Source organism: Salarias fasciatus, chromosome 1 (assembly GCF_902148845.1).
Source record: "Salarias fasciatus chromosome 1, fSalaFa1.1, whole genome shotgun sequence".
Lineage (NCBI taxonomy): Eukaryota > Metazoa > Chordata > Actinopteri > Blenniiformes > Blenniidae > Salarias > Salarias fasciatus.
The window spans coordinates 31,460,062-31,481,507 of record NC_043745.1 but is presented as its reverse complement, the minus strand read 5'-3'; the positions used below and the strand labels follow the sequence as shown (position 1 = coordinate 31,481,507).

Here is a 21,446-nt window from a genome sequence, read left to right as displayed (position 1 = left end):
TTGTGATGCTTTCAGACTCGAGTCAAGCTGCACTTTGGTAGTTTGGGAGAATTGACAGCAGGGGTTTTTTTTATCCACAACAGCAGTTTGATGTCAGCAGCACCAGTTCTCCTCCAACCAAACCTAACCAAGTGTGAACACACCCACAGTTTTATGCCCTTTTACGCGAGTGAGCACTCCTCCATAATTATCTCCCTTTTAATTAACTCCGAAGTGCAGATTTCTGCACCTGCCATCATAATTTGAATCGGCATTGAGTAACTCCCACCGACATTGAAGGAGAAGCTCGCAGTTTGTTTTCCCATATTTCCTGCATGTATAGAGGGGCTTTAAACATGTCATCAGTAACCATCCATTAACTGTCTCCGTTTTTCTAAAAAAAAAATAAAAAAATAAATAAAATCATGATCTTTCCATGTTTTCTCTGCATGATCTATGCACCTTGCTCTGGTTATGGTTAACTATCCAAGTAAACTCCTCCTCTGCACACTTTCAGCTCAGCTTCAGTGTAATTGCAACACAAAGTATGTTGGGAGTTTGAGAAATTTATTTAACATTACTACTCCAAAAATGTTAAATGTTTTTCAGATTTTGTTTGAAAGCCAGAGCTGTTTGTGTTAGTCAAAGCTTCTTTTTTTATTTATTTATTTTTTAATTGTTAACCCTATTGTGAAAAGTGAGACATTCAATTCGGTGCTTAGTCATTCCTTAAAACATGGCCACCATGTTCGGTCATGACAGTGTCTGTATTCGTGTCATCCAGTAGGTGTCAGTGTGGCATCGTACAGCCGCCGTCTGTTGTTTCACATGTTCAGGTTCACTGTCGGTCTTTGTCATCCATCTTGTTCCACCTCATTTTCATGATGCGAGCCTCGGTTTTTCAATGCCGCCGTAGCGTGATGCATCAGTGCATGCTCCTCCGTGGCTGCAGTGTTGGTGTAATTTGGTTTTCCCCCCTCCCTCCATGCGGAAGCGTCTTGATCTCGGTCAGGTTCAGGTCTGGTTTGAGTTTTGATGGTTTCTCTACGCAGAGGTGTCAGTTTACTGGGACTGCAGTAAACCTCGTGGTTACAGAATAAAACGAAAACTGAGCATTGGGCTTGATTTCTAAGGATTTTTTGCCTTTTTTTTTTTTTCTTTCTGTGTGTATTGTCCACCTCTTCAGTTTGAATCATTCATCTCACTTGATCTGAAGATGTATCGGCCAACAGACATCTTCAAACATCCTCAAATCCCAAATATCTGCTTCAGCAGAGTCTTCAGTAAAACTGGAAGAACATCTTTGATTCTCAATCCTCGTGTACAGTCAGGTGCTGCTTGATCACCTCTGTATTGCGTGCACACTAGTGAAGAGCAGGGGGATGATAAAACATGGTACACAAGTCAATGTGGCTCGTAGTAACACTAGTGAACTTTTTTTTTTTATTTCCTCAGAGTTGTTGTCTATGCCGGCAGTAAAACGATTTTCTGTGTCGTTTGCAAAGCATCCGACTAATGGTACGTCTGCTTCTTTCAAGTATTTTTCCACTTCACCTCCCTTTGTCTTGCATGTCTTCAAACTTTTGCTTTTTGACCTTGGGTTTTTTTTTTTTTTGTTGTTGTTGTTTTTTTGTTTTTGTTTTTTTCCACATGGCCCTCCAGCATTTCAGGTTTCCGTTACTTTTCTCTTTTTTCCCTAATTGTTTCCGTTTTTTTTTTTTTTTGGTTTTGTTTTTGTAATTGACCCATACGCATCGGACTCTTTACTTTCCTAACACTACCTGACATTCTCTCTTTAACCAGGGTTCCCACTCAGTCCTTGAACATCTGCCTAAAACCTCATAGCAGCCTAGCACGACGACAGCCTTCATTAATCTGCATACTTAAAAGCATGTTGGAAAAATCCTTACGGAAATGTAGACCCCAGTAGATATCAGATTTCCTGAGATGAATCCATCTGCTGCGATCCGATCGGCTGTAAATGTGAGAAGAAAGAGAGAAATTAGTGCATGGTGTAACCACCTCCTGCTTCTGACGGAGTTTGTTGAGTTTTGAGAGCAAACCACAGATCTGCTGCGGGTTCCTGTTGGCGCGCATCCTTCTGTTTCTTCAGCTGAACCCAGACGGGCTCCGTGGCGTTGAGCTCGGAGTTCTGTTGCAGCGACGCTCCTCATTCCTCCAGACATCGGCTTTTCGCTGGTGATCCGTTTTTCCTGCCGCGGACTAAACCTGCGGCCGATCTGAAGTCTCTCTGATACGACTGCATCGTAGATCGGGGGCAGAATCTTGACACCTGCCTGGAACTTTCTTTTTTTTTTTCACTGCACCTCAGGGGTCCTGCTGTTGTGGAGCTTCAGTGAAACTCTCTTCTGGTAGTACTGAATCTGTAGCTTCTGTTTGGACAAATTTTAGAGCGAAAAAGAACCGATCTGTCCTTGTCCAGGTTACTTCACCCGTATTTGCCGACTTTCACTTCGTCTCTGAACGCCGCTGGCATCATTTGAACATAATCATACTAAATTTAGCAGTCAGAGCTTCTAACTAATACACAAAAGCAAATTCTTTTTTTTTTTCCAATATTGGCACAGAAGCCCATTGGCAAACATGTTTCAGTTAGAAGGCTGTTACAAAATCCTACATTCATCTAAAGATGAGTAGTTTACCTGAATGGAAGCTGTGTGCGACAGACGTCAGAGGCCGTTGTTTCCTCACCTCAGATCTGTCTGGGTCTGTGTTGAACTGGCTCGCTTCGCTGGCAGGGCCAGTAAATTAAATAACCTTTACATGTAAAGCTTTTCAGTCATTTACTCAATTTTTGAGTTATGCCGAAGCCTCCTGGCTAAGATAAATAAACATCATAAGGCCACAATTGACGTTCAGCTTGTTCGTCACTCTCCCCTTCGCCCTGAGAGTACAACAGTACAGGCCACACGCAGCACATTGTTTCTACAAAAAGGTATGTCCTGCAGCATTTAAACTAAAAAGTCACATTTGACATAAATAATTGCTGGATTAAATTGAATCTCCTGAATACTCCTGATGCTGAGAAGCAGACACATGCTAGCGATTCTGTTTCTTCATTATTATTTAAGTGAACGTCTGTACGTCAGGGTGTCGCTGTGAAAAGGTTCCAGTTTGCCATTTTGCTGAGCATTGTCATCAGTGTTTATGTTTCCACACACATTAACACAACGCCAGATCGACAGAGGCTTTTTTTCTCTTAAAGGGCAAACTGAAAAGTTCTATTTTTTCCTATTATATTTTACATTTATTTTTCAGATGTGTTCACTCAGTGGGTCTCGTCAAAGCTTTTCCCCAGTGGACCCAGTAATGTCATGGGGTCTTAAATGCTTCATGAACAGCGTGACGAGCTACAAAGTGGCAAGTTTTGACATTTAAGTGTGAAAAAAAAAAATGCATCTTCAACAATGTCAAACTGAACTCCCAGCGGGAAGGTTTTATGTCGCAACTGCATTTTTTTTAATGGTGCACTCTATAATAAAGCAATGTTTTTGAAGTTCAGGTAATAATATACTTCACCAGCCTAGTGTACACACTTTGCTAGCTACAAATACAGCAGCTTTTCCAGAGGTATAAAATAATTTTATTGGCATTTCAGCTCAAATGTGTAAAGACCTTATCTGAACATTTTCTTGGGGCTGATTTGAGAACTCTTTGGATGACAAATAAACACTTCCTACTTGAAAAATAAAAGAACTCACAGCTTCCCAGTTCCCAACTTCACTAACACTTTTTTTGTTTTTTTTACATGTCACTCGCTTTGTTTGGTTCTGTCTTTTCAAGTCGTCGGTGTGACGGGGGGATCACACTCCTCCTGAGTCACTGACGGAGTTTCATTTCACTCAAAAACATTTAGATTTTTTTGAGTCAATTCAACAAAGCTTGGAGACTTTCAGGAGACAAAGAAGGTTTAGGGTTGAAGCAGCAGACGCTCATGTTTCCTAACGATAGTTTGACCTTCGGTTTGAGCTCCGCGGGATTTTATGAAGATAGAACCTGGTTTCAGATCAAACAGTTACTCTTTTCCATCGTGTATGAAATCTAAGATGAGCAGTGAACCTTGAAAAGAGCCACAACAGGAGCCAGCGATGGGAACCCTGTCTCTATGAATCTGGTCACCATTACTCAGTTATTCAGTGTTTTTATTTTTTCCTTTCCTCCCAGTAGATAGATGTGTGTGTGCTTGTGCGCATGTGTGCACAGTAAATCCATGCAACGTCGTCACAGAGGATGTGAGCTGAGCTCATTGTTAAACACATTCAGCAGCAAATCAATGTTTAAGCCTTCTCCTCTTTTCCACCTGCACTTTGGAACTGTCTCTCGAGAACAACCGAACCTGTGATTTATTTTTTACCAAGCTCACTTTCATTGTCTCAGATCAACGTGCGGCTAAATGAACCTCAGCCAGCTCTTCTTGGCGAAAGGGAGAAGGGTTAAAGCATTGTCCATCCCATCTCCTGCGTCTTTTCTGAAAGAAACATTGATCAGTGTTGTGTTTATTCTAATGAGCGCATGTTTTCACTGCACAAGTGCAGCAGCAGTCATCATGGGTTCATTAAGTGGCTTATTCTCCCGTGTTTTAATTCAAGGCGGTGAACGAAGGGCGCTCCAGTGTTGCAGTGAAGCACTTACAGATCTGGATAAAAAGGCGGGTTTACATGGATTAAAAGTTGTTGATCCTTACGTCCCGATTTGGATATCGCAGATGAGCTGGACTGTTTTGTTCGGTTTACGAAAGTCGTCTGTCTTGGTCGCGCCACCAGTGTGCTGCTGACATCGTGTTCATGTTTCAGTGGCAGATGTGTTTCGTCTGTGCTGAGCTTTGAAGGATAAGTGAGATTTCACTGAGTGCGTCTGAAGAAATTTCAACTGATCCCACATTGTGAAATTGTTTTCCACGCCTTAGACTCATTCGTGCCAGTCGCAGCGCCGTGCACGTGTGAGATCAAAGCTGGAAATAGACTGACTACGACTCATCTGGCGAACCATGAAGGATTCAGCAGTATCCAGTCAGGTGGAGCATGTCCTCACTTTAAAATCAACGAAACAGAAAAGTCTGTTGAAATGCACCTTTTTTAGGCTGTTGGTGGGACAACAAAAAAGCCCTCGGTTCGCTCACATATGAGGCAGTAGGTACATAAAATCACTGAAGGGTTTCAACAATTTCAGCTTATCAAGGCCTCTGTGGACACCTATTTGTGGTACAAATCGCAGAACCTCAGTTTGAAAGAGTTTTTTGAAGCACAATATTTATCGATGCTTTGCATTTTTATCGCATCCTAATTTTTGTTACTGGTCTGAATTATCCATATCTATAGGTTTTGGTTTCAAATCGAGACTTTTTCAGGGTATTAATGACTGATAACATTGAAATTCAATAATTCCTAAAAGCGTAATTGTCGATACAGTGAAATGGATCAAAATTGGCTGTGTGCCCATTTATTGTTTCATCTTGTCAGCGAGACTCCCCTTTAATCCCTTTTAGGGTCACTTAGAAGTTGAGCTGACTGTGCTAAATGTTGGTTAAAGGCTGGACAGGTTGCCAGTTCATCACAGGACTAAAATGGAAGCCAACAATCCCACTTACTATACTTAGAACTGGTTTAGAATCATTGAACTGAATCTAATGCAGACATGTTTGAGTTGTGGAACTGAGTCCCCGTGGAATACCCAGCAGGAACATGCTAACTCCCTGCAGAAAAGGATCAGAATAGATGTTGAATCTTCTCACCTTGATTCAAGAGCGCCAGCTGCTGCTCCACTTGGGAGCTTACACCATGTATCGTATGTACATATTGGAAAATACGACGTCTTAAAGGTGCACTAAGGAGTTTTTCATCTTTAAAAATACTTATTTTCCACCATAAATATGTTACAAATATTCAATGGCATGTACAATGTGCCCTGACATATTCACTGTAAGTACCGCTAACAGCGCTAAATTGTCACTTGAAAGTTGCAGTGCCGGTCCGGCACCAGAATTTCTTTGCTGAGAATTTGAGAGGAATGACGTAATGTGTGCTCCGGCTGGCCTGATTTCTTTAGGTTTCGTTTTGTCCGCCATTACTCCGCCAGATGCTTAGCGAGCAGCAACTGAGCAGTATTGAGGATGGATCTTAGACAACTCCAGCACAGACCCCACCAGGTAAAAGAAACTTAAATTTTACTCGAGCGCTACTAAAAGAGCGAGGAAGGAGTTCCCCTCTTCCGTGCACGTACATGGACGCAAGTCACAGACACGAGCGTTTCACTAAGCTGCAGTTACGCCCAAGGCCTTCAGGGGCCATTGTTCGCCTAAAACGAGCAAACTCCTTAATGCAGCATTAAAGCTCGTGTCCGGAGTTTCCGTTCGTTTCCAATGTATGTATCATTTTTTAACAGAGCTAAAATGGGCCTGGTTCGATACTATTATATAATATTAGCATAAAGCAGTATAAAAATTTATTTATGAGCTCTGCCTTCGTCTCATAGACCCCCATGTTATCCGAAAAAGCGCCGGTCAGCTTCAGCCAATAGATTTCGAGCTTCCGCTTTGTCATGCTGTCAATCAACGTGTGCGCGCAGCCAGAGAGCACAGCCACTCACCCAGGCAGAGGAGAGTTAGCTCCGCAGCAGCCGCCCCGCTTACCTCGGATATATCCATGGTCTGCTGAACATCCATAAACAGCTAAACATCTAGGATGCTGTAGGACTCGGAGGCACTAATTTCCAACCCACAGTTAATGCGCGTTCACAATGAAAGGGGCGTGGCTTGGTCGCTCACGAAAGCAGAGGGAGGGCAGAACCTCGAGACGTTGGATTTAAAAAAAAAAAACTCATGCTTTCAAAGCTCCGGACACGAGCTTTAAGGTTGTATCTGTCCGGCACCTTTCATGGTGCAAGAAGTTGCACATGATAATTGCACCACAGCAGAAGCTTGGTTTTGTCTATTTAGGTGGAGACAGAAGAATCGAATATACCTGGAGCTTCATCAGCAATTACTGTAAACAGAAGAACAAAAATAGGTTTACTTAATCAGCCAAAACAGACTTTGTCATGAATCTTGAATAATGTTGTTGTTATATCTTAAGTTGCAAAGAAGAATCAAGAACGTCTCGATACCTGACACTCGTTAAAGATGCCGTGGTGCACTTCACCACAGTCCTGCTCATTATAGATGCCTCTCCACTTCCCATTTCAATTAATGGACTGTAATCATGCTTCCTGAAGAACCAAAGACACATTAATCTGATGGTGGTGTGTGGAACCTGCAGGACAGGGGGTCCTCCGGGAGCAGGGTTGGACCCCACTGCTTTAAGAGAATACTCTGCAAATCACCTGCATACACACTTGTAGTCTGTTTTGCTGTAATTTACTCGTATCGTTCACCACAGGGACAAAAGATGACACCTCCATGATAGCAGTGGCTCCATCTCTCTGGTGCACTGCGACAGGTACGACCCTCCTTCCCTCTGAAAGTGATGCCTTTTTGTGTCGGCCTCACATCCAGCGGCAGCGTATGACAAACGGCCTGAGGTTGTTTGTTGATCGGGGGGGGGTAGAACATTTATCTGGTTTTGCGGTGTTTCTTTGGGAGAAGCAGTTGTTCTTTTTTTGGACACACTGCTTGCACTGTTCTTTAAATATTGCACATCACACGATGTGTGTGACACTTGCTCCTTCGTGTGTCTCTCCTCAGTAGTGTGATGACTGTCTGTTGCCGTATCTTGAGACGAATGTAGAGTAGCTGCAGAGGAGAGTTGTGTTTCTGATGTCAGTGTCTTGCTCGGAGCTTTCCTGGGTGGTTTGACAAATTGCTGCCTGTCCCCTCTCCACTGATTTTTGGCTGTTTGGCAGCCGGGAGAAGCCGCTGCCTGCTGCTTTTGTCTGGAGCACCTCCTTCCTGTACACAATACTCCTCTCCTCCTCTCCCTCCCCCTCCTCCTCCTCCTCTTCATTCTTTAACCCCTCCTCTTTGTCTCCGTCAATCCTCTCTTCCCGCCATCAGACCTTGTGTTGCATTTGACCTGCTCCCGTTCTCCGCTTCCTCCTCGTCCTCCACACTCCTCGCCCACTGTTCTGTCCTTCCTCGCTCTCCCTCTTCTTCCTCAGAGCCCCTGGAGGAGCACCATGTGGCCCAGTTGTTGAGGCGTTTCTCCACCAACCTCAGTCTGGGCCGCCACCTCTCTATGGACGGGGCGCTGGCCCACCACCTCCACCAGTGCTCCTACCACCTCCGCCTCTTCCGAAACTGGCTCATCTCCGGCCAGGAGCCCCTAGAGTACCTCCACGGTCAGCCCCCTGCCCCCCCCCCCCCCCGCCCTCTGTAACCCCAGCCTCACGCTCCCCGTTGACCCCAGCGCTCACGGTTCAGTTGGGACTGTGCTTGTTGTGTGGTTGACTCTCATGCTTGTTCACTTGCTGTTTCTCTGCATGCTTGCCTGTTTCTGTGGTTATGCAGATTGCCAGCTGGAGTGGTGTGAGCTGTTTGGGAGTTTGAGGCTTTGTCAGACTACCGATCTTTCCCGCAGACAGTGATGGCAGCTGTTTTTTTTTTTTTTTTTTTTTTTTTTTTTTAATCCCCTTATTTTATCCAGGGGTCCTTCTCATTGTTTTGCAGTTTTAATGTGAAAACAATTACATGAATGTGTCATATTGATCTTGTCTTTTACCAATCAGTTTCCTGAAGCTGCTGATGCAGCATGAGACGTTTCAGTTTGTCGCGATGTCGCCGTAATATGTGTATTGTTAACCTGTAATGGCAAATTAGGAAAAACCTCAATAAACATCAACCATATCGTCTATTTAGGATATTTTTATTGGTCATATTTGCAGATCTGACCAGGAAGCAGACAGAACCCATGCTGCATTTTTAAATTTTTGCTATCCAGAATGTAGCTTTCCGTAGTAATCACAGGTTTGTCTCTTCTTTAAAAATCAATGAATAGCTAAAGACAGTACATTGATTCTTCTTTGAGATGTATTTCACTGTTAAATTGTGCTCCGCTCAGAAAACACAATTTTGGCCAGAACTCAGCTTCACAATTTTTTTGTTAATTTGCAGAGCAAAAAAAACTTTCTTACTCAAACATTTTTATGAAAAAATTTAAACCGTCTTGTTTTTGTTTACAGTTTAAAAGACTAAAGAACACAAGGATTGTATAGTGGAAAGAATCTGGTAATGCAGAGCATCATAAATGGGATGCCTGTGATCAAACATTAGCATCTAACAACAGAAATGACATTATATGTATCTACACTATGGGAAACCAGCAGTCTTTCCCTTTTTTTGACTCTTAGTGTTGAATTTGTCCACAGCCAGTTCTTCCAGAGAAGAATTCAGAAAAGCAGGAAGTCGAGGAAACTGCTCGGTGTGTTGGCAGACCTGGCTGACTGGGCTCTGAACATGAACCAACTACTAATTAAATACCATGCCTTTTTCTGAAATGTTTTTATCGATGTGTCAGTGCCTAATTCCTGTCAGGGATTTAGATAATCCAAAGTGTGATATTTTTTTTTTTTTTCAATTTTTTTCTGTGTTCTTCAAAAAAATTGACAAGAACTCTTCATCCTAACATTCATGTTAATTGTAGAATATGTACACCAGCAGGGAAAGGTCATCTCATATACTGCCTCTGAATGAATACCTTTTGGAAAGAAGTGTAAAACCACTGACCTTATTAAAAAAAAAAATCACACTACAAAAACCATGAACAAGACGCTCCATTTTTCAAAGCTGCCAAATTACCTGTGTGTTCTCGGGCTCATCTTTGCAATATTTTGCACAATAGAAGTGGAGTAGGAGAATTCTCTGCATATGTCTCCACATGTTGCACTGAAATCAACATGTTGCACACAGTCTGATGTCGCACGCTGACACAAATTAATATTAACATGTTTGTGTGCCACAGCTCAGCTTGCTGCACCACCAGATCAAGATTAACCCTTTATTTTCACACAAAGATGTGTCTGTAAATGTAGAGGGTTGGTCAGATTGCAGTCCAGACCCCCCCCCCCCCATACACTGAGTCAGGATTTCCAGATATCGTTTAGGCTCACTTGGAACCGTAACCGCTTATTTTCTGAAATGTTACTTTAGAGACATGTACAGGGGAAGTCGTGACTGGTGGAGATATGGGTTTAAAAACTGAATAAACCTCATTATACTGTTGTCAGTGGCTGCTCTGAATGCTAGTGGCCTTCCTACCTGACCCTAACCAGCATGTGACTACTGCTTGTTCGCTGTACATGTTGAGTACACTCGACGGAGGTGGACTCAGTGAAAACACCTTCACCGGGGGTGTTTTTGAGGGAGGACGGAGGCGCGGGCTGTGGTCTGATGCTTTGTGAACGGCCGTGGTGAAACGCCACTTGGTTTTGAACTAACAGCAGTCGGGCTGCGTTGGATGATGCGTTGGAGCTGCAGCTGGATGGCTTCGAGCTGCAGCATGTTGTGCGCCACAAACGGCGGACTGGAAATGCTCTTGAAAAACGGATGCGCTTTTTTTTTTTTTTTTACCCCCGTTTCCTGGTTTCTGTTTGACGTGGCGTCTCATTGTCTTGGCATGGCGTTTTGCGACTTGCCCGTTTGGAAACGACCCGTCGAGGCTGGCAGGAGTTCACCGCAGGTGACGTGACGAGGGCCCCCCGCCGTGAAGCAGGAAGGTTTTAGGTTAAAAGCGCCGCGTGGAGGTGACGGAGGCGCGAGGGTGACGTCGGGGGTCGTGGTGGCGCCGGGCGGTTGTGCCTGCTCCTGTGTTCGACTCCCCGGGCTAACTGAGGGCTGATGTGCCTGCGGGCGTCGTCTCTGTCTCTCTCTCTCTCCCTCCTCTGCCGCAGGCTTCGAAGGCTGCTCCATGGTGCCCTCCATCTACCCTCTGGAGACGCTGCACAACTCGCTGTCGCTGAAGCAGGTCAACGAGTTCCTCACCAGCGTGTGCGAGAGCGCCGGGGATCCGCACACCAGGACCACCAGAGGTACGCAGCGAGCGAAGGCGGCTCAGACATGTCTTCACCTCCACTTCACGCAGCCGTGAACCTGCTCTTTCTTCTCCCTGCAGCTCTGTCAGCCATGTTTGCCTCACACAACCAGCCGCCAGACTCCTACATCCCCCAGAGAGTCCTGTCTTCCTCCATCTCCCTCAGATCTCGCTCTGACAGACCCCCTTGGTGTGAGTATCACCCTGCAGAATGGGACATTTCCAGGCCCTTCAGCTGTCTCCGTCGCAGACGTCTGGAGCTATTTATAGATGCACATCGTCTGTTCTGACCAATTTCAAATGAAGATCCAAGCTTAGTTGCTGCCTCTTATCTTTTTTGTTTTTTTTTTTTAACTGTCATGTTTGAGCTGAACCCAGTGAACCAGTCTGAGTTTACACAGTACTGAGCTTTAATTCAACACACTCATTGTGTCAGTTTTTCAGTTTCTGTCTGCACATATGGAGCAAATCAAATCAGCATTATTGTCAATTCATCGATATGTGGAGTACTCACAGTGTTGACATTTCTTTTTCACTGAGACCTTTGGACGAGGAACACCCCACAAGAACTGTGATTTTCTCACATATAAAACTTAGAGAAGAAAATGTTGACCACCTGCCTCAGATATCCAATAACTGAGTAAATTTAAAATAATGAATACTATTCAAAGTCCTGTGTGTTTGTTTTGTGTACCTGCAGACAGCAGCGGTCCCTCCAGTACAGTATCCAGCGCTGGACCATCGTCTCCCACCACCGCTGACACGTCTCCCCGGTTCAGCTTCAGCGACAAAATCTCTCTCACGCCGCAGAGCAGCGAGGAAACTCACTCCTCTCAAAACACGTCCGCCCAGCCGGCCCCGACTGCTGCGGGGCCGCAAGTAATCGACGCGGCCGGCCCCGCTGGATCGAACCAGTCTGAAGTCCCGCTGACTCCAAAGAACTCACCGGAGGATGACAACGGGTCCGATCAGCAACCTGACAACCCGGATCCTGTAGTCCCGGGGCAGGAGGTGGCGGCGGCGGCGGCGGCGGCAGCGGCTCCCACTTCCGAGGATCCTTCCAGTGCCTTTTGTGACCCGTGCCTGAGGCCCCCGTGCTCGGCGCTGGCCGAGCTCTCTCTGAGCCGGCTGGAGGGTTACTGCCTCCCGGGCTCGCTGCCGGTGCTGCTGGAGCTCAGGGAGAGCAGCAGCGAGGCGGGCTCCAGCTCCCAGACGCCTCAGTCCCCCGAGGGACCCGACGAGTTCTTTGACACCCAGGAGTCCATGGAGCTGTGGATGGACAGTCCAGAGAGCCCGTGTGCCGAGACGCCTCCGGAGGGGGGATCCGCTCACACAGCAGAGCCGTAGAGGCGCCCCCCACCCCCCCCCCCCCCCCCCCCCCCCCCCCACCGCAAACGGCAGGTTACACTTCATCAGGCAGAAACTACTGTGGTTGGACCTTTGACTTTATGAGCTGAATCAGCAGTGAGGTGCTGTGTTGAGCTGAAGCTGACCCCCCCCTCCCCTCCCCTCCCCTCCCCTCCCATCTTCGTGCCTGTGTAATGATTTTAGGCAGCTGATCAATCTACTCAGTGCTGCAGAATCGTAAGACGACGCCATACATGCTTTTCATTGCCTTACCGCTGAACACCCCCCCCCCCCCCGCCCCCGACAATCCACCGGTTCAACGCATCCGACGCCACACGGTTAAAGACTCAGCCGCTGTGTTACTGACACTGAACAGCTGTAGAAGAGCCTTTTCACAGCTGCATTACTTGGTTTTGGCCACCAGGGGGCAGAAACCTTTAAACGGGGCAAGGCGTCCATCAGAGCGGAATGAGGAGCGAAGCTACAGAGAATCGAGCTTATGAAATAATGTCTTGTCTCTTGATTGATTTGTTACAGCAGAGTTATTTGATTATTTTGTTAATGCTTCAAGTTGTGTATCTTAAGAGCTGCGGCAGCGACGGTTCAGCATCTGCTGCAGCTTTCAGGCCATGTTTCAAAGCTTTGGGCTGTCCAGCTCAAACGTCTCCACTGAAGCACAAGTTTTTCCGCAGGATACTGAAACCTCGACTCTCACTGCTTTGTTTTTGTTTTTGTTTTGTTTTTTTAAATGGAAACAGGAAGCGACCCAGTCGATCTTCTGTTTCACACTCTGGACGTTTTGCATTCTCCATCTTTGGTTTCTTCAGTTAAAGAAGAAAAATGAGAGAAAAAAGCTAAAACTGAAACTTCAAGCATAAGTGTTCGGTTTTCAGGTCAAACCGTGTGCGCACTGCTTTCTGCCAAAGTCCTTAAGCCTCATGGAAGAGTTAATATAATCGCTAGAAAAATCTAGAAAATGTGATATTTATTTTGAAATTTCATCTTGGTCAAAACAAAACTGTATTTTTAATACCCACACGTCAGATATTTAATTGTATCATAGCTATTGTGTATATTTTTTTGTAAAATCACAGCGAATACTGTATGTATGTGTGTGTTCGGGGGGGGGATCTGAAAGCTATTATCTTCATTTCATTACTGAACAAACAGGAGGGGCATTTACATTCAACGTGCTTTTATTGTGGCGAGCAGTTATGTAGCACTTGTGTGTCTTGGTGAGGAGGAGGAGGAGGAGCACACATGCTGTGAGACGCGATTGGGGTCGGTGAGGATGCCGTCCTGGGTTCAATCTGAGGGTTTCATGTTACACTGCGATGTACTGTAAAGGTTAAATACACAACTGTGAGTTACTGAGACTGTGTGTACACGCATAAAAACTGACAGGCTTTCTGAGCTCCTGTTTTTGGTCTCGTGCAGCAGGTGCTGCTCACCTCAAGCTTCGGTTCACATCAATAAACTTGTCTGACTTGAAGTTTCCACATAAACTGTGCATTGCTTTATCTCCGCCTTTCCTTGACCTGCTGTTTGATGGTTCAAGCATCACTCTGAACACTTGCAAAAGTTAGTTTTGATTGCTATGTTGTGGTTGCACATTAGCAAATCCTAAATTCAGGGGGGATAAAAGCAGAATATGTTGAAACCGTGACAGTACATAGGGTTATACACTTATCTGAAGACAGAAATATGCATAGAAGACCACTGAAGGACAGTCTTTGTTTTCAAGTTTTACAAGTAAGTTGGTAACTGCTCGAAACTCAGAATTTGACGCTTAAAGTAAATTAGGTGCATTAGTCACGAGCATTTCTTTCCATTAAACATACAATAATTCTGGGGTTCAGAGTTTGTAAAAAAAAAAAAAGAAAAAAAAAAAAAGCAGCAAAGGCAACATATATATTTAATCATATGGTTATGGGAAAACGCATGTGGAAATCAAAACGGGTGGCTTTTCAGAGATTTTCCTTTAACTCAAACTGAAACGGCTCTCTACAATAAGAAGGAAGAACAGAGCCGCTTCACATCCAGGTTTGTAATTCTCTTTCAATGCGAACTCATTCAATTGGCTCAATTTCTCCATAGCAACTCCCTCCTTGTCAACCAGTCATGACTGTGTGTGTATAACATGTTTCAGATAAGAAAAGTTGTCCGGCACAAAGTGCATCATGTTTGAAACGACGCAGTATCGAAAACTTTGCAAACATTCTGCCCTCAACCCACAATTTCTTCACAGGAGGTAGAGTGTGAAATTAAAGGGGGGGGAGGATTAACAGTTGATCCCTTTAACAGCTTGAAAATGTTAAATGACTGGACCAAAATGAATGAAACTTGGCACAATAACCAATAACGTTATATATATATATATATATATATATATATATATATATATATATATATATATATATATATATATACACTATAGGATTATTAAAAAAAACTCTTAAGTAGATGATTTTGATGTCTTTTTGTCTTGAGATTTGTTTTCCTACTTTGTCAGTAGATAAAAGTTTACTTAATTGGTCTTAATTTGCACCTTTACTGTGAATCAGTGAGGATCATTTGCACTTTCCACTACTGAATCATTTTTGATTTTCTTTCATTTTGAGTTTGCAGAGCAAGAATGGACATTTCTGAGAAACAATTTCTCACTGCCGAGTCAGCTTTTCATGATGTTTATGCTGTGTATATGAATATTATAGTAGTGATAGAATTGCGATATATTGTGCCACCGTTTTAAGACGAAAAATATTTTATTTTATTGATGCATTGTCTATCATGAATAAAATCAAGTGTTATGTTGTCTCAACTATTTGTGTATTAATAATTGAAAAAGTTCAAACGAGTGAACAACTTTTTTTTCACAAATCAAAGTAGAACAGACTATGTATATTTATGTCAAAATATTGACCCAAAACACTAGCCTTTAATGTCTGTAGTTTGGCGATGGCCAGCAGCTCTGCTGCTCATCCCACAAATGCATGATGCTTATGTGAAAAGCGTTCTGACGACAAAGAAATAATCAACCGAGGTGATTTCTCTGCTTTTTGTGCAAAGTTAGGTAAAGATACAGAAAGCTGAGAGTCTTTCAGCGCCAGTATTTTTCCTCTTACTGAAATGTCACTGCTTTCCACCGTGCGACACTCTCCAGGAGGGAATTTATTGCTTCCTCCGATGAGCTGGTAAATCAGCTCAGAGCTCTGAGTTACTCAGCAGAGTAAATCAGTCCCAGGTAAGTGAGTCCTGACGCCTGCAGTGTGGAGGGAGCGCACAAACGAGCGTCTCAGTGTTTCTTCTACATTTTACATCCTTAAAATGGTTTGAGATTATAAAAAGAAATTTAAAAAAAAAAGACATATTTTCACATTTTTAGATTAGTTCAAGGACCAAATGTAGCACAGTGTAGTTTTAACAAGGCCACAGAGGAAATCCGAGAACGTAATATTATATAGATAACGACAGTTACAAAATCGACCCACCGTTTTACTCATATTATGAACATAAAATCATCGTCATGTCACACTTCCTCCTTCTCCCGACTTAAATCTATACTATCCAATTCTGATCTCATGAATCATCATACGTTCATCTTCTCCCTGTCAATCCTTCCTCACAGCTTCAAAAAGATGGATGTTTGATTCTCGACTTGCTCCCGGCTACGTTAATGAGACGCCGCCCCGCTATGAACCAGCTTTTAAATCTTCTTTTAAATTTACCTCCACCCATCCTGATAACCTCGTTCTAAATATGATTTTATGATTTATTTCTGATCACGTCGAAGCGCCTGAGACGCTGTTTTTAAGAGCGACTGAGAGAGGCTGCTGCTTCTTCGCCTGAATGATTCTTGGAGTTCCCCCTCATAGTGTAGCTTTGCTCATGTTTCCTTCCAAACTAAAAAGTTACCTGATTTTCACTGATGTGTTAACTCCAGGCTGTACAGCCATTTGGCCTGCGGCTCCTCGGCCCTGCAGTGCGGGGAGGTTAACAATGGGTTAAATGGGTTAAATACAGAGAAATTACTTCTCTAATGAGATCAAATGGTTGACTTCGGGGTCTCATTTTCGTCACAGGTTAATTTTTATTTTAATCATCGAGTCAATTAATCAGTGAACTCAGCCTGGTTGTGCTTATCATTTTGACTCATACAGTTTGACGTGCTACACTGATAAAGACTTTATTCTAAACCTTTTGTATGTGACGCTGCTCATGCACTCTGCCCCCTGGGGCATCCATCCTCTTTTACACTGCAAACAGTCAGAGCTTTCCCATGATGCAACCCAACATGGCTTCATTTGATTGACGTCTCTCGGGTAAGATTTTTTTTTTCTAAAAAAAAAATACAACAGCTCAACTTTGTCTATTTGACCTTTTAACTCTCGTGGAAAATGTTTGAATCAGATTTGAGACAGGATGAGGGGAATGTTGAATCCCAGAATTCTCATTGTCCCATCTTTACCATTTGTCCATTAACAATATTTTTAAGGAGTAATTAATACACACTTCAGTTGAAAGATGATGTTTGAAATGAATGTGTGGCCATCGCAGCATCTTTTCAGCAGCTTCTCTGCAGGGATTGTCATCCAGCCTCCAGCCTGCGCCTCCTTCCTCCATCCCAGTCTCAGCCTCACATGCATCCATGAATCACTGCGTCTCTGTTTAGATTCGTTTTGCATGACAAACGGCTCATATCGGGGGACTGGGGGGGTCTCACTGGGGAGCGGTCCCACCCCACTCAGCCGCTGCACGTCTCTGGATGTTTCCCAGACAGAACAAAGCCCACACTGTTCCTGCGTCTGGAGCTTTCTGTGGTGTTCGACCCGGCTGGATTACATCATCCCAACCGTCCAACAGGTTCCCAGACGGGCCTGAAACACACAAAGAGCTGCAGAACCCGGGCTGAAGGAGCAACTGATTCTCTGCTTCCAGCCTGGAGAAAAAAATAAAACTAATTATTTGCTTCATCTAACAACTTTTTGCAAGGATGATCTTGGCCAAAAAAAAAACAAAAAAACAAACCTGATTTAGAGTTTGTAATTCATTTTTGCAAGTTGAAAAAAATTCCAGTCAATCATTGATAGAAAACTATAAGATCATTGTTGCCGTTTTTCGTGTTTTGTATTTAAGAATAAATAAATTCTTCATTATTAAAATTTGTAATAGGCATTATTCTTTATTGCCAATGCTTTGACTCATTGGTTTTTCTCTGTCTTGGGCATTTTATCATTGCAGTCAAAATTAACAGTGAATTATTGAAATCCTGAAAATGTCCACAGTTTGACAGTTATTTATTTAAGCAAATGTGCATTAAGATTAGAGGATCCTCTTTTCCATACTGACTGACCAGTCCCTTCACGGCACTCCGGGGGTCTGGTGGGGGTCAAAGGTCTGGGTCAGGGAGACACACAGTGGTGACCTGTGTGTCACTGTGGGAATCGAACTTGGGAACTTCCTCTCTGAAGCACCTTTTCTTAACAACGGCACAATAATTATCATTTTTATTTTTCTACTCTTAAAATTTTAACTTCATTCTCAAGCTTTAACTTCATGCTCCACATGACAAAAAAGCTGGAAGTAGTGTCTGAAAGGTGAATCAAGCATTTGACTGACAAAAATAGACAACAGGAGACATTTTTCTCATTAAATGGCGTTTTTATTAGTCTTTACCACACTTTTTCCCTTTTAACAATAAATCTGTTCTATATGACCTTTATAAGCATTTAAAGAGAGATAAAGAGAATATTGCACTGAAAACCAGAGATGAAAGAAGAACCATGAAGCAGAGAAAGGAGGAAAAAAGTAACTAAAACGATCACAAGGCTTTCTTTACAGCACAGCACAGCCAGGTTACATGTGCCTCCTCACCAGACAGCTTTAGCTTCTTAAATATACATCTTTTAAAATAGCATTTCTATGTTAAGTCTTTTTTTTTTTTTCTTTTTAAATCGTCACTATTACAATACAGGAGAACTGAAAAGGTACACATGCACGTACAAGCAGGGCTCACTGGAAACCAGCAGTCGTAATGATGGTTTGTTTCAGACGAGTCTGAATTCCACAGAAATGTTATTAGTTTTTTTTTTTTTTTTTGCGCAGTATGACAATGCAGCCGTTCGGAGTGTATACATGTATGAGCGGTGGTTTTGGGTGTGTCCCTTTGTGGGGCTTGAGTACTGACAGTGACAGCACACTGCACTAAATGGTTCACATGTATTTCAGCGCCCCAAGTGTGTGTGTGTGTGTGTGTGTGTGTGTGTGTGTGTGTGTGTGTGTGTGTTTGTGTGTGTGTGTGTTACCCTTAGTCTGAAAAAGTGAATATTATGAAATCCAGTACAGATAAAGATGTATCAACAGGTTGACAGGAGGAGTCCCTCGTGTCTGGCAGTCTGGGTTGTGAGTGGTCTGTTCTAATGTGAGCGGTATTGATCATTAACCTTGTTCAGTGTCAAATACTCATAGCACTAAATGTGAAGAAAAGAGTGTTTGGTTGAGCTTATCTTTCTTGTAACAAAGTTGGAAAGCTTGTTTGCTTCCTTTTTAAATGCGGCCACATTTGTGAGGAGAATAAATATGTGGGATGAGTTGCAGAGAAGACCATGAACATAAAAAAATCTTGCAGCTGGCGGTTGTTTTCGAGCATCTTAGTGCCAACAGATACTGAAGATGAACGTCAAGGGTGACAATTCTTCCAGAGTTTAAGAGTTTGACCTCAACTTAATTTAAAAAAATTGTAAGATCAGTTTAGGCTGGAACCAAAGTGGCAGTGTAAATTTCTTCATGTGTGCAACTGACATTACACATTTCTGCTGCCAATCCCACAAATACATGTTCTTCACAGAATGTGGAGACTAAACAAGGCGCAAGGAACAGTTTCCTGAACTAAAATTTCCTTGCTGTTCGTACTATGTTTAAAAATGCAGCTGAGTGCTGACACAGTGGATAAACAGCAGCTCTATGAAGCATTGTTCGCTCGCCAGGAAAAAAAAAAAAAATTTAACCTTGACTCGATATTGTTGTCATCTCAATGCTGATTCATTGTGCAGCTAATAGGAATCAGTGCATCCTGACATAGACGGGAAGAGAACGCAATGAGTTTCTTCCCTGCACAGATTGAAGTCTTTCGGGCTACAGAGCGGTTGTTCCTGCTTGGTTCAGATGTACCGTATGATTTAGTCTGTGTGATGCAGTCTGTGTGATGCACAAGGCAGCCAGGAGATCGTACAAGTCCTCCATAAGAGGAGAACATAAAGGTAATCTGCATCTTCACATTCAAGCCGTATGAAGTCGCTGACGGTTTTCTTTTTTCCTTTTTTTAAGGAAGAACGTTCCTCGTTCTCTGCAGTTCTACACTTTCTCATTATTTCCTTTTTTTTTTTTTTTTAATTTTCAACGAGCCATCGCCTTTAAGTACATGCATATGTTCCACATGCATCGCTGGATGATTTGAGTAAAATTTAAATGAAAAACACCGACAAATATTTTTGATTTTGATTGCAGATCATGAAGTAGCAACCCTGGTGCGGCTTCTTGGTCCTTTGTGTTTGTTAGATTGTTGGTTTAGTTACTGGTTAAAATCGACTCTGTTACTCCAAAACTTATGAAAATATAAAAATCATCACTCAATCAGTCAAATCAAAACACATCTACACAAACTATTTAGAGTAAAACAATCACTGCATACGACTGAGAGTAAGAAATCTGCTGGTAAAAGATAGAATTTAACAACTGAAAGGAGAAAGTCAATAAACTTGTGGTTACAAAACAACAAAAATAACCAATTTCCGAGGAAATTATGAATTTGAATCTGCTAAATCTACAGAAACCAAAGAGATTGAGCTTTGCACACAGGTTGCCCTTTGTGCTTTGTTGAGTGGCAGCTGAAATACCAAGTTGGTGCTTTAAAAGTGCCATTTTCCACTCACATGCATACAAGTCAGACCCCCTTTTGTGTGCTGACAAGGAAAAAAATGGGGAAAAAAATAAATAAGTACGGAAACAACATCAGAGGAGACCAGCTCAACTGAGCCTTTGCCACAGAGCCGTAGATGTACCGCACATGTTTCCTACAACAAGCACACGTTTTCTGTTTCCCTTCCAGCACAGCAGGACAGAAAGGCACATGTGGGTGACAGTCTAACCTCTAACATCCATCGAACCAGCGCCACAACTTCGCTTCACCAAACGCTAATCTCTCCTTGCAACCACATGTTCCTATTGTTGTCGAGGAAATACATTCTTTCGTTCTGTAACATAGCTTTTGTTTACACTGATACGAGGTTAGTCTCTTTTACTCTCAAGAGTGTGTGTTTTGTTTTTTTTTTTGTTCATGTAAAGATATAAACAGTTAAGATTCAAAGATCAGATGAGGATATTTTTTTCAGCTCTCTACGTGACCTCTGTAACGATATGTCGACTGGAAACACTGAAAAAAGACATCAAAGACAACGGAAACAAAGATATCAGTCAAATTCACTGTAAGAAATAACAGCCACTGATTGATCTTCACATGGAAAGACTTTCAGAAATATAATAGTTTACTACAATACAGATTTTTCATTAAGATCTTCCCTATGCTACTGCGAGTATACTCAAAAAAACATCACTTTTTTTCCCTAGTTTTCTATTTCACAATGCCAGTGGGATGCACAAAGATCAACACTGTCAATGTTCAAAAGAGTCAGAAAGAGAAAGTTGAGGAAAATGAAACTGAAATCAATCATTTTCAGTTAGTTTAAACTGTGAGGAGGTGCTGGATGTCTTGGATTTAACAGATTGAAATACTATTGCATTTTATTCTTTTGATGTTCTCGCTGGGTTTAAGGTGCGCAAACTTGTGCTTCGATAAAAATCAATTTGAAGACTGATGACCTCACGTCTTTCAAGTTCTTTTGAATATGATGCAAATTTATTATACTTTGGGTGTGTTTATCTTTGCAGTTAAATAATTATTTCACAAAGTTAACACAAAGAAATGTTAAAGCATAGGAAAAGATAAGACTGTATATTAACTATGTAGTGGAGGACAGAGTTGCCAAGAACCACCTTTGTAATACAAATTGTGATAGCCACGGCAAGCTTAACATTAAATAAAAACCTAGAAACAAGTTATCCAAGATCTGTTTCTACTTTTCA

The 21,446-nt window shown here is 42.8% G+C and overlaps 1 protein-coding gene and 1 long non-coding RNA gene across 7 annotated transcripts in view; one reads left to right on the top strand and one right to left on the bottom strand.

Moving 5' to 3' along the window:
• The window catches only part of ppip5k1a (diphosphoinositol pentakisphosphate kinase 1a), a 33,764-nt gene extending 19,967 nt beyond the window's left edge, over positions 1–13,797 (top strand). For 2 of the 6 annotated variants that reach the window (XM_030090425.1, XM_030090418.1), the window contains 3 exons: positions 10,819–10,956; positions 11,040–11,150; positions 11,659–13,797. In XM_030090425.1, the coding sequence (XP_029946285.1) occupies positions 10,819–10,956; positions 11,040–11,150; positions 11,659–12,305 (896 nt within the window). In that variant the 3' untranslated portion in view covers positions 12,306–13,797. Of the gene's footprint in view, positions 1–1,434; positions 1,498–7,373; positions 7,434–8,091; positions 8,272–10,818; positions 10,957–11,039; positions 11,151–11,658 lie in introns of all 6 variants that reach the window. The other 4 variants (XM_030090401.1, XM_030090386.1, XM_030090394.1 and 1 more) reach the window with 4 other exon arrangements.
• Positions 13,635–21,445, bottom strand: LOC115387637 (uncharacterized). Its single transcript, XR_003931401.1, has 3 exons — positions 20,918–21,445; positions 17,780–17,784; positions 13,635–13,644 (listed from the first exon to the last, which is right to left on the bottom strand). It is a non-coding gene; the product is annotated as an uncharacterized LOC115387637 (long non-coding RNA).
• Between the last annotated feature and the right edge of the window lies 1 nt (position 21,446).